This window comes from Chaetodon auriga, chromosome 9 (assembly GCF_051107435.1).
Source record: "Chaetodon auriga isolate fChaAug3 chromosome 9, fChaAug3.hap1, whole genome shotgun sequence".
In the NCBI taxonomy this organism is placed as follows: domain Eukaryota; kingdom Metazoa; phylum Chordata; class Actinopteri; order Chaetodontiformes; family Chaetodontidae; genus Chaetodon; species Chaetodon auriga.
The window spans coordinates 7,861,425-7,874,264 of NC_135082.1; the positions used below are offsets into that span (position 1 = coordinate 7,861,425).

At 43.1% G+C, this 12,840-nt stretch overlaps 1 protein-coding gene across 1 annotated transcript; it reads right to left on the reverse strand.

Moving 5' to 3' along the window:
• Positions 1-4,088: 4,088 nt before the first annotated feature.
• LOC143325631 (LON peptidase N-terminal domain and RING finger protein 3-like) lies at positions 4,089-12,348 on the reverse strand. The gene is made up of 12 exons (XM_076738845.1): positions 11,536-12,348; positions 8,360-8,478; positions 8,110-8,232; positions 7,801-7,917; positions 7,507-7,717; positions 7,330-7,414; positions 6,860-6,974; positions 6,249-6,370; positions 5,668-5,826; positions 5,407-5,569; positions 5,102-5,251; positions 4,089-4,910 (listed from the first exon to the last, which is right to left on the reverse strand). Exons 1-12 carry the CDS (start codon positions 12,203-12,205, stop codon positions 4,752-4,754), a joined length of 2,193 nt encoding a protein of 730 aa, XP_076594960.1. The 5' UTR covers positions 12,206-12,348; the 3' UTR covers positions 4,089-4,751.
• Between the last annotated feature and the right edge of the window lie 492 nt (positions 12,349-12,840).

The window sequence follows — 12,840 nt, forward strand, 5'->3', positions numbered from 1 at the left end:
CTGTACTTTTGCAAACTAAATGCATACTAAAGTTTTACTATCAAAAACAGAAACATGTACAGAAAATATCAGAGATGTCGAGACAGACATACATTCATCTTGTGCGAATTCACCCAGACACATTTAGAGGCCATGGGGTTCTCCAGGAGAAAAACAACCTTTGACAGAAGCAGGCAATGTAGTCACTGAAGTCAGTGCAAATATTTGAAAATATGAGGAGCAAAGATTTCATAGTTAGCAAAGCAAGAGGTGGTGTTTCATGGTATTCTGTCAGCTGCAGTGACTCCAGACCAGTGCTGTATATCGTTTGTGTTTTAGTCACTGAAACACATAAGAGATCAGATGCTAAGTTTCCAAGAAGCTGTTCAATTTGCCAGATAAGATAAATCAAGTGCTCCTTCAGATAGTTCAAATATTTGATATCAGCATCAAATACATCACACAGAAACTTTGAATTGACACCTTGTGACATAGTGACATAATCTCTTTTAAGTGTGAGGATGGTGCGTTTTAACACGGGCACAAACTTAGAAAAAAAAAAAAATACATTTTGGACCACGGATGATACACACGATTTGTTTAGACTCTCAAATGACACTTTCAACACAGATTCAACGACGACAGGAAAACTACACAGTTAGGAAGCATATGTTTCCCTCTCTTTTTGTGGAAGTGCTCCAGGAGGATGGCAGAGGTAGTTACACTTCTTCAAAAGGTCAATGATTGAAAGGTCAAGATATCAATGGGCAGTAAGCCACCATCCTAGTGATTTTGCATAGCTTGATAACAACAGATCAAAAAGACCCAACTCCTCCCAACTGGAGGCGTTGAAATCACAAGCCATTTGAGGGCAACTCTGTTAACCCGATGCTAAAGAGCAGAGAGGAGAGTCGGTGCCAGTTTGTGACATGATCAAAGTTATCATGAGTTTGGAGTGCTACAAAATGTCAAAATGATACCATCCGGCTGCAGCTGCAGCTCAAACCCATCCTGAACTTTAACAGCTCATTGCTTGACAAATGCCACTCTGTTCATGTCCCAGCCGGGTCATAGCTTATAACCTGTGCTGATTCCTAATCAACACCTTATCTTCTGATAAAGTCCTCTCGAGTATACGGAATCTCATCAGTGACAAACATATCCATATATTTAAAATGATGGATAGTGGAGTTGCTGTTATTAATGGAAGTCAAGCAGCATTGCAGGGGATACGGCTCAGTCTGCTAGTGTGGGGAAAAGTCCATTCAATCCAATAATGTCTTTAAGAACCTGGGCTAAGGTGGAGGTGTTGGTGCAGATAAACCATTAGCAAATGAACTCTCCAAATTGTAATCTGGTTCCAAGAGATCCAACACATCCTGTGAGTCTAATTAAAGCATCGTTTGACATTATGGGAAACTGGCTGATTGGACAGCAGAGTGTTAATCTTCTCTTCTAACGCTCAGCAAGAAAACAAACAATTTCCCAGAATGTCAAACTATCCCTTTAAAACAAAACAGTCCCTAGCAGGAGGGAGTATTGATATTTTAGAACGGTTAGTCTAATTGTTGCATTGGAAGAACATCACATGCTGTCAGTTTGAATGGATGAGGTCAATTCAAACTGATGAGTATTTGTTCAGTGGTCTGGGTGGGATCTGGTTCGAAGAAATGGGATTCTCTTTCGATGTTACATCAGGACCCCCAGGTTGTCACACGAATCACTGCCATGTTTACCACTGCAGTTCATGCATCAAAGTGAAAATGGAAGAAGTCCAACTTAAGGCACTAGAGCTGCTGTCACAGTTGAACAATAATTCACAGGGGTCCGTTTTAAGCCAAAATCCATTTTGCTGTCACTCTGCTGTCAACGCTCACAAATGAGAAACGAAAAAATTCTGGCTCCTCATGTGACATCTACACACAAAACATCACGAGGCTTCATCGGGGGACTTTCTGGTTTGTTTGGAGCTCTTGATCATGTTCACTTGTAAGAAATAAAAGGAAAAGCATACAGTTTATCTTAGGTGGATTTTCCCTTTATGCCTCTGAATCTGAACTATCTATGTGATATGCTTTTACACTGGAGCTGTGACTGTATTTGACTGATGGCTTTTCCTTTTCCTGTCCAGTTTGAGCTGACTCATCATAGTTTCTGAGTGGTGCGATATCACCAAAGCAGTTATTTTAGTTTTGTCAGGACCTGTTCATTAGTCCAAATGCCTCTTTAGACAAACATCTTGCAATAGAACCTAACAATTGTGGTGAAAAACTCCAATAATTCATCAATAGAAAATTATTCTGGGGAATTCAAAGACTGTGGTATTAGGCTTCATCAGTTTCTTCATTATAAAGCATCACATGGCTTTGGCCCTTTCAATACAAAATACATGTGGATGATTTGAAATGACACTCCCTGTACTATTACACATGAAATAAGGAGAGACAAACACACCAGTAAGTGAAGAAAATTATAAAATACAAAGAACCCAATTGACATAGAAACATGTAAAATCAAACACATGTATATAAAATAAAAGATTTTGAAGGCAAAGCTCAACAATCTCTTGTATTTTCCAGAGGTGAGCTTTTGCCGTGTAAAAACAGTCATGTCTCAGACATCAGCAAGGCCTCTAGAGTTTTCAAGCGACATATTTTTCTCAAAAATACGCTTGTGGGTCTTCTCGGGAAGCATTTCTCTTGTTTTTCTCTCATTTATACTTGTTTCCTTTGACTGAAAATCGTGTTTGATGAATGGACATATGTCCATAAATGGGGGAAAATGAACCTGGTATGTACCATGTATGTAAAATGATTCCACACCATGTTATTCTGTGGATAGAAGGCACTGGCCTTTACTCATAGCACACATCAATCTAACTCATATGAATGGAGATCTTTTGCAGTGGTGTTGGCCTGCTAGGAGATGCACATAGGCTTACACTTACACAAGAGACTGTTTACCAATAAATCCACCAGAATATTTCACTTTATTCTGCGGTAATTCAAATACTTCAGTATCCTGACTGTAGCAACAGTGTACGTGCAAATCCAGAGGCCTGTTTCTTTCCCTTAATTAAAGTGGAAGTGCAAAGTAAGTCAGAATAAATACTGAATAAATACACAGAGGACCTAATGGTATCAGAAATCCAGATGTTGCTTTCCGAATCTCTTTATGACTGATGGAGTTACAAGCAGCTCAGCTATAGAGAGGCTGCTGACAGGGAGGAAATCCAAATATGCTACGTCAACATACCATAGCTTGGATTGTGACAGGCCAATAAAAATACTACGTGGATTTGGGTCACCGGTGATCTAAAAATAGGTGGTCTGGGGGAGATTTTCCAGAGTTCAGTGGCAGCCATGTTGGCTCCAAGTCCATTACCCCCCTCTTGATTGTGTAAAGGGTGTTTTTGTGTGTGTTACACTTTCGGCCTTTTTTCGACAATTAACAGAATAATACTGTCAATGTTTGGGGTCAAATGCTAAGTTATGAAACAGCCTTTGGAAAGTGAGCAGCTCTGCATCTCTTTCTGTGAAATGTAAACAACGTCACTGCATGCATAAATAAGGACAAAATAAATAATGGAAAAAAAAATTACAAAATGGATGAATAAAACCCAAGAACAAGAGCCTTAAAGCACGCCAATGTAAAGGTTCAGTCCATAGTTATTCAGCTGCAGGGTGGAGGGTCAGACGGGTACAGAAATGAAAGGAAGGACGACAGAACAGCTGTCCAAAATGATTACTGTTGAACTTACAGTGGTGCTGGCAAACTAGTAAACACATAGGCTTCTCTGTAAATGTCTAATTTAGTGATGAGTGATGAGTAAATTTCCAGATGAAAGTTTCAATCACTATGATTAACCATGTCTTATCAGTAGTGAGACTGTGAGCACATTTACACAAAAGGGCAACTTCATTATTTGGTCTCTTGCATAATTTATGAGCACACTTAAAGACATACAGTTTAGAGACATCGACTGGTTGAATTTATGGCCGTTGCCACTTGCAGTAGATGGATTTGTAGGATTCTGAACTGAGGGCTTTGCTTTGTCTTTGCTTTAAAGTTATGTTCAGACAGGCAGCTCAGTTCAATCACTTATATCAGACTGCAATGTTTGTTTCTCTTTTTTTTTTTTCTTTTTTTTTTGGTGTGTCCACGTGCAACATTTATGCTAGAGGAAGAAGAAAGAACTACAAAAATGGAGGAGAGCCAGAAAGGCAACAGTGCAGCCTGGATAAATGAAGACATGTCAGCGCAATGGCTTGTTGCTGACTGTACACATGGGAGATGTTAGATGAAAACATATACTTAGCATGTGCACACTAACATTTACACAGCGACATCCAACGTTAAACAGAAGGTGACGATTTGTTTAAACCCACTTGAATCAGCTGTGAATTGTAACATCGGTCATCTCAAGAGATGAAGAGTTCGCTCCTGTCTGAACGTAGCTTAAGTCTGCAGGTCTGCATCATTGGTTTTCTGTGTGGTCTGAAGAGAATATTATGCATGGAAGATATTTAGATCATCCCTGTTGTTGCTTGGATTTTTGAAGTTTAAGGTCACTGCTGATGTGTAGATGGGAGTCCACCGCTGCTCTCTGAATGGGAAATTGCTACAACAGGGAAGGCGCAACAACATCGACATCAGTTCTTTGTGCATCAAAAGGAAGAACAACAGGTCAACTGCTGCTTTGGAGGAGCGTGTGTGCACGGAAGGTGGTTTACTGCATTTTCCAGGTGTGTGCGACGCTTGTTGAGAGCATGTCACCGGTGCCTGCTGTGGGCCATGAAGAGCAGCACCTTGCGGATGCCGCTTAGACGATCTTTCAGAGAAGTGAGGGCCAGGAATGGCAGCTGGGCTCGGCCTTCTAACGGGAGAACGGCTAGCAACCACCAACACCAGGAGGGACCATTAGGACTGGTCTGAAGGGAGGAAGAGACAGGAGGAGACACAGCGAGAGGGTTTTAGAGAAAAATACAACAGACATAATTTTAAAGGAAAATGCCAAATCATCTATGAAAAAGCTATTTTAAAGAAGAAAACAGCATATTTGAAAGAAATATAAATAAAGTCGAAAGTGTGACTTAAATTATGTGTGTGCGTGTGTGTGTACCTGAAGTACAGGGTCTTTCCCAGGCATCGGTCCGAAGTGTCCTTCAATGCGTTCTTTCTGCTCGGCCTTCAGGGAGTTGACCCACACCAGGGCCTGGTCGTACACCATGTCATGCAGAGACTGCAGCTCCCGCTCTGCCACGCCCTCCACCTGCACACACACATACATACACACACACCTTTGAGCTCTGGTAATTCTCCATCAAGCCAACATCAACCACGGGTGTGTGGTTAACTCTCCTCATCTGTCCTGTCCTCCTCCTTTCTTATCCTCTCCCTCCACCCACACTGTCCACTCTCTCATACCGTAACATCCTCCAGGTACTCTATATCAGCCGTGTTGTATCCATCCCTCTCGCTGTGCTGAATGACTTTGAACCTCCGTCTGCCGATGGTGTCCACAACTGAACGGCCGTCGGAGAAGAACTTCACATCACGGATCTCCAACAGGCACCCGTAGTCTGCAAACCTAGAGACAGGAGGAGGAAGAGGGCGCAGTGTTACACTTCCTGGATACATACACTTATGTATTAAACAAGCACACACAGGTACTATCCCAGCACTGACCCTTTGAGGTCGTCTCCCAGACACATGCCAAAGCAGTTGGTTCCCGTCTCCATGCATCGGCGGATCATCAGTCTGTAGCAGGGCTCGAAGATGTGGAGAGGGCACGGCACAGTGGGGAAGGCCATGGTGCACACGAATATAGGCACATTCTTGTTAAGACTGAAGGGAGACAAAAATAGAGGAGATGTTTGATGCGATGAACAGTTATGGTATGGGAAATAAAACATTTCTGTTTTCAAGGTCAAGAACAACATGAAGTCCTTAAAATGATTAAAAAAGAAATAATTATTCCATCTGCATCATTAATCACATCTGACCTACAAAAAGCCACACGGATCAGTTTTGCTCCAGTTTAAGAGAGGGTATTTATTGGAAACACAAGTTTGTTGCAGCCTCCGGGAAGTGATACTTGATGCCTGACATGACGTACGCTAAGAGGTCAGTGTGTCAGATGTGTGTAATCTACAGTAGGCCACTAGGTCAAACAGGAGAGGAGGATGTGCACACATTGAGTGTTATGTCAGTATGTCACACCCTGATAAAGACAGAGGAGAGCAGAGAACACACACACACACACTTACTTGGAGAGCTCAGCCATCTCTTCCTGATGGATTTTCTGTCTTTCCATGAGCTCAGAGGGAAGATACTTAGATATCAGGTTCTCCATTAATACTGTCTTACAGTACTGCCTCTTTACCAGGTACTAGAGAGAAATTCAGACAGATACTATGTAAGAAACATGTTTGCAGTGGCAGAAAAACAGAGAGAGATTCAGTCGGGCTTAACATCATCTTATCTTCCCCACTGTAGGAATGCACCAATCGTATACCCCAATCCCTGTTGGCCCTGATAGTGGCCTTATTGAGGGATTGGGTATCAGCCATGATGTAACTGATCTAAATTAAACTCAATACCATTATAAAATGCGGCATTTCCACTATCAGTTACATTCATCACAGTCGTGGCAGGTCACCAACTCTGTTCTTAGTTCCTTTGCAATGCCTGGCATCATGTTACCTTACATAAAGATGACCCAAAGGAATTCCATAAAGACGCTAACATTTTAAATTTGGGAAAAAGCCAAACACTGAAAAGTGGAACTGGAAAAGAAAAAGTTGGCTCAATGCTTCACTGCCAGATTCAGTTGAGATGACACTGAACGGTGCCTGAAGGAGAGTGTGGGACCACGTACCTCAGACAGCTCCTCTTTACAGAGTGGACACTTTGGGTTGTGGTCCAGACATCTCTCCAGACACTGAAGACAGAACGTGTGACCGCAGGGCGTCGTCACCGGCTCATAGAAAAGTCTGGGAGGGAAAGGAAAGCAGAGAATGTTGAGCGTTTGTTTTCACTATTACTCCCTGATAAATGACTAAAATGATTCACTGATGGTCAAAATTGTTGGGCTGCAGACATAATTGCAAATATAAAGCTCAGGTGTGAATGCCTGGTCCCACACAGGCTACCAGCCAAACAAAGACTCTTTTTATATTCCCTGCTCGCTGTCAAGTCACTGTACGTCACATCATTTTATTATAAGCCATATAACTGTTAGTAGCAATCTAACACATGTTACTAACCCACTATCTGATTTACTGCACGGTGTATGATAATAAAGTAGTAAAGTTTCAGGTCTGAATCAAGCGGTGAAGCTGATCTCACCTCATACAAAGAGAACACTCCAGATCTGTCGGGTCCAAGATGTCACTGAGCCCATACCTCAACGAATGAGCCACCTCTGCTGGCTCTGAATGGAGAGATTGTCAAAAGAAAAATGAGACCCAGATGCTGCTAACAGAGAGAGTGCGCGTGTTTTTCTGAGCTACTCCTAAAGCTCACCAGACTTGGATCTCTTGTGATTGTCGCTCCTCTCCTGCCCTCCCTTCTCCTCCTCTGTGCTCCTCCACTTCCGTTTTAGGATGATACATTTCTCCAGCCTCCCAACCTCAGGCTCTCCCTTACCTTTGACCTCACCTCCCCCTGATCTCTCAGGCGCAGGAGGAGTGAAGGCAAGGCTGAACTCTGACGACAACAAGCTGGGACGTAAGGTCTGAGGGAGGGAAAAGAAAAGAAGGACAATGAAGCCATGCTTTTTTTAAAACTTCACACCAAGAGAGGTGGAGCAGCACTCACCTGGGAGGGAGTACTAATGATGTTTTTGATGTGTGCTCTGAAAGACAGTATGTTGGAGTAGTCTGAGATGTGTTCAGGGACCTGATCTGTAACTGGAGCCAGGAGATCACTGAGAAGCTGAGAGGAGACAACAGACAATGATGTGATTATTCTGTATTCATACAATTCTGCATGCATTTATGACAATAAATTAAACATGATCAACACAGCTGGACAAAACAAAGACATGACAAATTGCTTAACACAGTGATAGTGCTTCAGTCTCACAGTCTAAGTGGAATAAATATATAATATTGGAGTTGGATTTACCTTGTAAACCTCAGTCTTTGCTAGTCTACAGTCAGGCTCTATGGACAGACAGACCAGGTACTGTCTCAGAGCTTCCTCCGTCCTGCCTAGTGACACCAGGGCCTGGGCCTTACGAACATGACCCTGCAGGCAGCAGGAAGATATATCACTTATCTAACATCCACATGGGAGCTTTTTACATCTTACTAACATAAACTGATGATCACATATATGTTTTACAATGCTGATAAAGCCAGTTTGTCTGCCAAACCTTGGACCAGTGAGGCATGAGTCTGCAGGCCATCTCAGCATCTCGAAGAGCCTTTTCATAGTGTTTCAGACTGGAGTTGATCTGGGAGCGATTACTGAACAGTATGTGGTCCATGGGTGCTGAGGAAGAAGGAGTCAGTCAGTAAGTTTTTTAGCTGTTACTAAGAACATTGTTAGATTATTAGTGTTACAATAGAAAAGGGCTGCCAACAAAAAAATGTTCATTATTGATAATTCATCATGTTTCATAGACTGAACAATCAATTAATTGAAAAAATAAACAATAGACTAATCAATACGGAGAGTTCCCAGTTGCAGGCCTAAATAGAATAAGATAGAAAATGATAATGACTGATCTTTTAATATCTTTGATTAGTCAGCAGTCTTTTACATATCAGAACAAAGAGAAAGAAGTGAATCAGAATTTCCCAAAAGGCCAAAGAGACATCTTCAAATTGCTTGTTTTGTCAAACTGAGAGTCTAAAACCCAAAGATTAAATATGTTGGAATGTAAAACAGAGGCTCTCACATCTGAGCAGCTGGAATCAGCTCCTTTTTTTTGCCATTTCTGCTAAATCAGTGACTTTAAAATTTGATCTGTTGTCAAAATAGTTATAAACAAGTAGTCTGTCAATCAACTAATCAATTATTTGACTGATTAGAATTATTGACTAGTTTCAGTCCTCTTGGCTTCACCTTAAAACTTTTACATACTCAATAACAGTCATGACCTCTATATGGAGGCAACTGTTTCACAACATACTGCAGAATGAAGAAAACGCAGAGCCATTATCTTACATCTTAAAAAGCTCAGTTTACTGGAAATGTAAGGTTTCTAGTTATGTGAAAGGGGGGACATTTAAAATGGATCAGTTTCCACATTGCAAAACATGTTATGAAAAAACGTGCAGCCTTACAAAACCATGCAGCACTATCAAGGTCACCCACATTCCAGGTTTCATAACTACAAAAACTTATGCAAATGTCGCAGTTGGCCCTATGGGAATCAGAGAGGAGCCTCTCCCTGGCTCTGCGACAGGATCAGGCAGTAAATCAATAAAAACACAAATTAAGGCAGAGGAGACAACCCGAGCAACTGTTCACATTGTTTGGCACAGTATTTACTGCATAGCGCTTAATTACATATACAACTCTATATACATAGCTGCTTTGTTGCAAATGTATATGCACACACACACACACACAAACACACACACACACACACACACACACACACACACACCTGAGCTAATTATAACCCAGAGGACATTGTACTGACTTGCATGAATTCCCTGGAGGCTTACCCTTACCTTACGAATAACTGCTGCAAGCCTAAACACAGTCCTGAGCCTAATCTTAACCTAGATCTAACTCTAAATTTAACTCTAAAACTATTTCTTAATCCCACAATAGGCAGATAACCCTTGTTGAAGAGCATTAAATACATCTGCGTTCGATACACTAATGAACAGGGTAATGCACACAGCAGATTCTGTAAGCACAACATGCACGACCCCGTTCTTCTGCTTTGCTGAGATTCAGCTCACAAACTCATTTGCACAAATTCTTTAGCTAGTTTGTTCCATTAGGAACGATGCGTTCTTTACTTAACAACCAAAAGTGAGTCAGAATGGTACAGTTCATGAGGCAGCCTCTCACTCCTCCACAGGGATCAGAGATCAACATCCACCACAGGCCATTTCTGCAAGTCACTGCAGTTTGAAACCGGTCCATCAAAAGTAAGACACTTATGTCATTCTTTGTTAATCATCAGTTATTGATACATCTTTGCTGACCACGCAGACTCACTTTGAATGACATATTGGAGCACAGCCCACGACAGCCCCATCCTATTAGTGTGGGAGATGCCCAGCTCAACAGCAGTCATTTGTTGGAGTCTGAGCAGCTCCACTGCAGCAGCTGGCAGATAAGCGCTCTGCTGGTGGGTACCAAGTGTACAGAGACATCAGTGCGGCTGAAAATTCCTTGCACAACACAAACTGGTGCCTCTATCAGCTGTCACCTGATCAGCCAGGGAAACTGTGGCATACTTCTCACAGGATTCAACTGTCAGTGAAAGAAGTAACTCTAAACTTACACAAAGAGCCTGTAAAGTGACCGTGCTGAGAGCAGGTCAGGTATCCCAGTCATAAAAGGCGTCTACCTGCGCCACAGGAGACTCTCCATTTCAGTCGTCCATCGTACCGACTTCATTCTGTTTTCATTTCAATTGCCACAGCAATCATGGAAAACAGTAGGGCTGCATCTAAGGGTTATTTTCATTTTAGTTGTTTGGTCTATTAGATGCCAGAAAAAAAGACACTGATCTGTGATTACCATCCTACAATGTCTTGTTTGCCAAAGTATTCAGTTTACCATCACAGAGAAGTGAATAATCCAGAAAGCATTCACATTTAAGGAGCTGGAATCAGATAATTTTGCTTTTTATACCCTAAAAAATACTCTAATTCAATAGTTGACAACTACTCACTTCAGCTCTAGAAAACACTACGCAATGTATGCATATGTGGGACACATCGCTCTAGAAGTAAACTTCCAGACTGCTCCTACAACAGATTATTGGCCTTCTGATAATCTGTGTCTGCAGGTTACAGTTCACCTGCTCCATCACACACTACCTCTGCCTGTATAAAAAAAAAAAACGCAGTCGTGTCCCTAGCGGTGACCTGCAATAATACCCTTGACCCACATTTGCCTGAATGATTGGTTGACGTTACACAATGAGGGAGCTGAGGGAGGCGGGTTACGTGCTTACGCAATGTTCGGTCCACTGGCCCAGCCTACATAACGCTGTTATCCAACACGCGCTGCTGATGTGACCCGCGGATGCCAGCAGATGCGGCTAGCTGCTGCTGCTAAGTGTGCCGCTGTCCGGCAGAGTGTACGGCACAATTATGAAACTGTGTCATACGAGATAACAGACTTATTATCTCTTTACGGCTTCGTGACAAGCCAGCTGGCAAACTACTGTGTAGAAAAAAAAAACTGTTATGCCGAGGAGCAATGACAGAAAACACGAAGTTCAAGCAGCCAAATGTAGCTCAGTCACACACGTTTGTGTTGAATGTTTCCCAGCAGCTACATGCTGTATAAAGATGTAAAGCCGCTATAAATGAAGCTTCCCGTAAAATTTCAGAAAGTCGCTCAGGGTCCTACCTATCAATATGGCTTGGTTGTATTTCTCCAGCGCTGCTTCCATCTTCTTCTCAGCGTACAGTCCGTTGCCCTCACGCCTCAGCTGGCCGGCCTGGTGCTGGGTCGGGAACCACTTGGCCAGCAGGTTGCTGAGGACCACGTTGACCCTGTAGCTCTGGACGTCGGCGACCCTGGAGCTGTCCCTGCACTGCTTACACATCACTGGCTGCTCCTTCTCCTTCCTCTCCCTCTCCAAACACTTTTTACAAAAGCAGTGTCCGCACGGCAGAGTCACAGGCTCGAACAGAAAGCTCAGACATATCCGGCAGGAGATGTCTTCGTACCCGCATCCAGCCGCCGCCGCAGCCTCCTCTCCTCTCCTCGGGCTCCTGTTTTCACTGTCACCCCCGTCCTGCCTCTTGATACTAGCAGACAGGTACTCTACGAGGTTGACCAGGTGAACTGGCTTCAGTCTCTCTATCTCCGAGGCTTGTCGGTACACATCGAAAGCTTCGGTGAATTTGCCTCCGAAGGCGAGCGCGTCAGCCCGCCTCACCATCAGCTCCTGCCTGCTCCCTGCATCTTCGAGCCCCGCTAGCTGGCACTCGTATATGTCCGCAGCCAGGTCGAAGTTCCTAGACTGGAAAGCCTCCGCTGCAAGCTGCAGCATACTCTCACTCTCTGTCCCCATGTGTGAAGTCTGTCCCCTCACCTATGAGGTGCATATCTGGTCAACACCTCCGCTGCCATTCACGTTTGCGTCCGCTGCCGGGAAGCTCTGACCACACTGCACGTTCATGCTCCAGTTCAGGAAGCACCGATATTATTCTCAATGGACCAGCGGAGAAAAAAAAAACTGTTATGTAAAAAGTTGTGTCACGTGACGCCGGCCAGCTGTTCTCATTGGACGAGTGTAGGAAAAACTGTTACAAAACAATGTGCCATGTAACAGTTTCAGTGTCAGGGCAGGGGTCAGGAGCCTGGAGACTGTCTGAGCCTGGACTCCAGTAAGCAGTGACGGGTCAGTGTGGGAGTCCAGGTGAGGGCACCATCAGGGGTCACTGCTGGTAGAGCTGGAGGTGCCCTCCACAAAATAGTCAATTTTATTGGAGTCACACTTTATTCCAAGCAGTAAATTACATTTAATTATGTTTTTCCACGAGTTTTCAGTGTCTTTACAGTGTTCTGACAAGACAAGACCTGTACAGTCTGAACCAAATCGTTCCAAAAAATCTGACATTGATCAGTAAACTGATAACAACTCTGTACCATGGATACAGAACCCATGACACAATCAACATCAGTGAGATTAAAACTGCACACTGT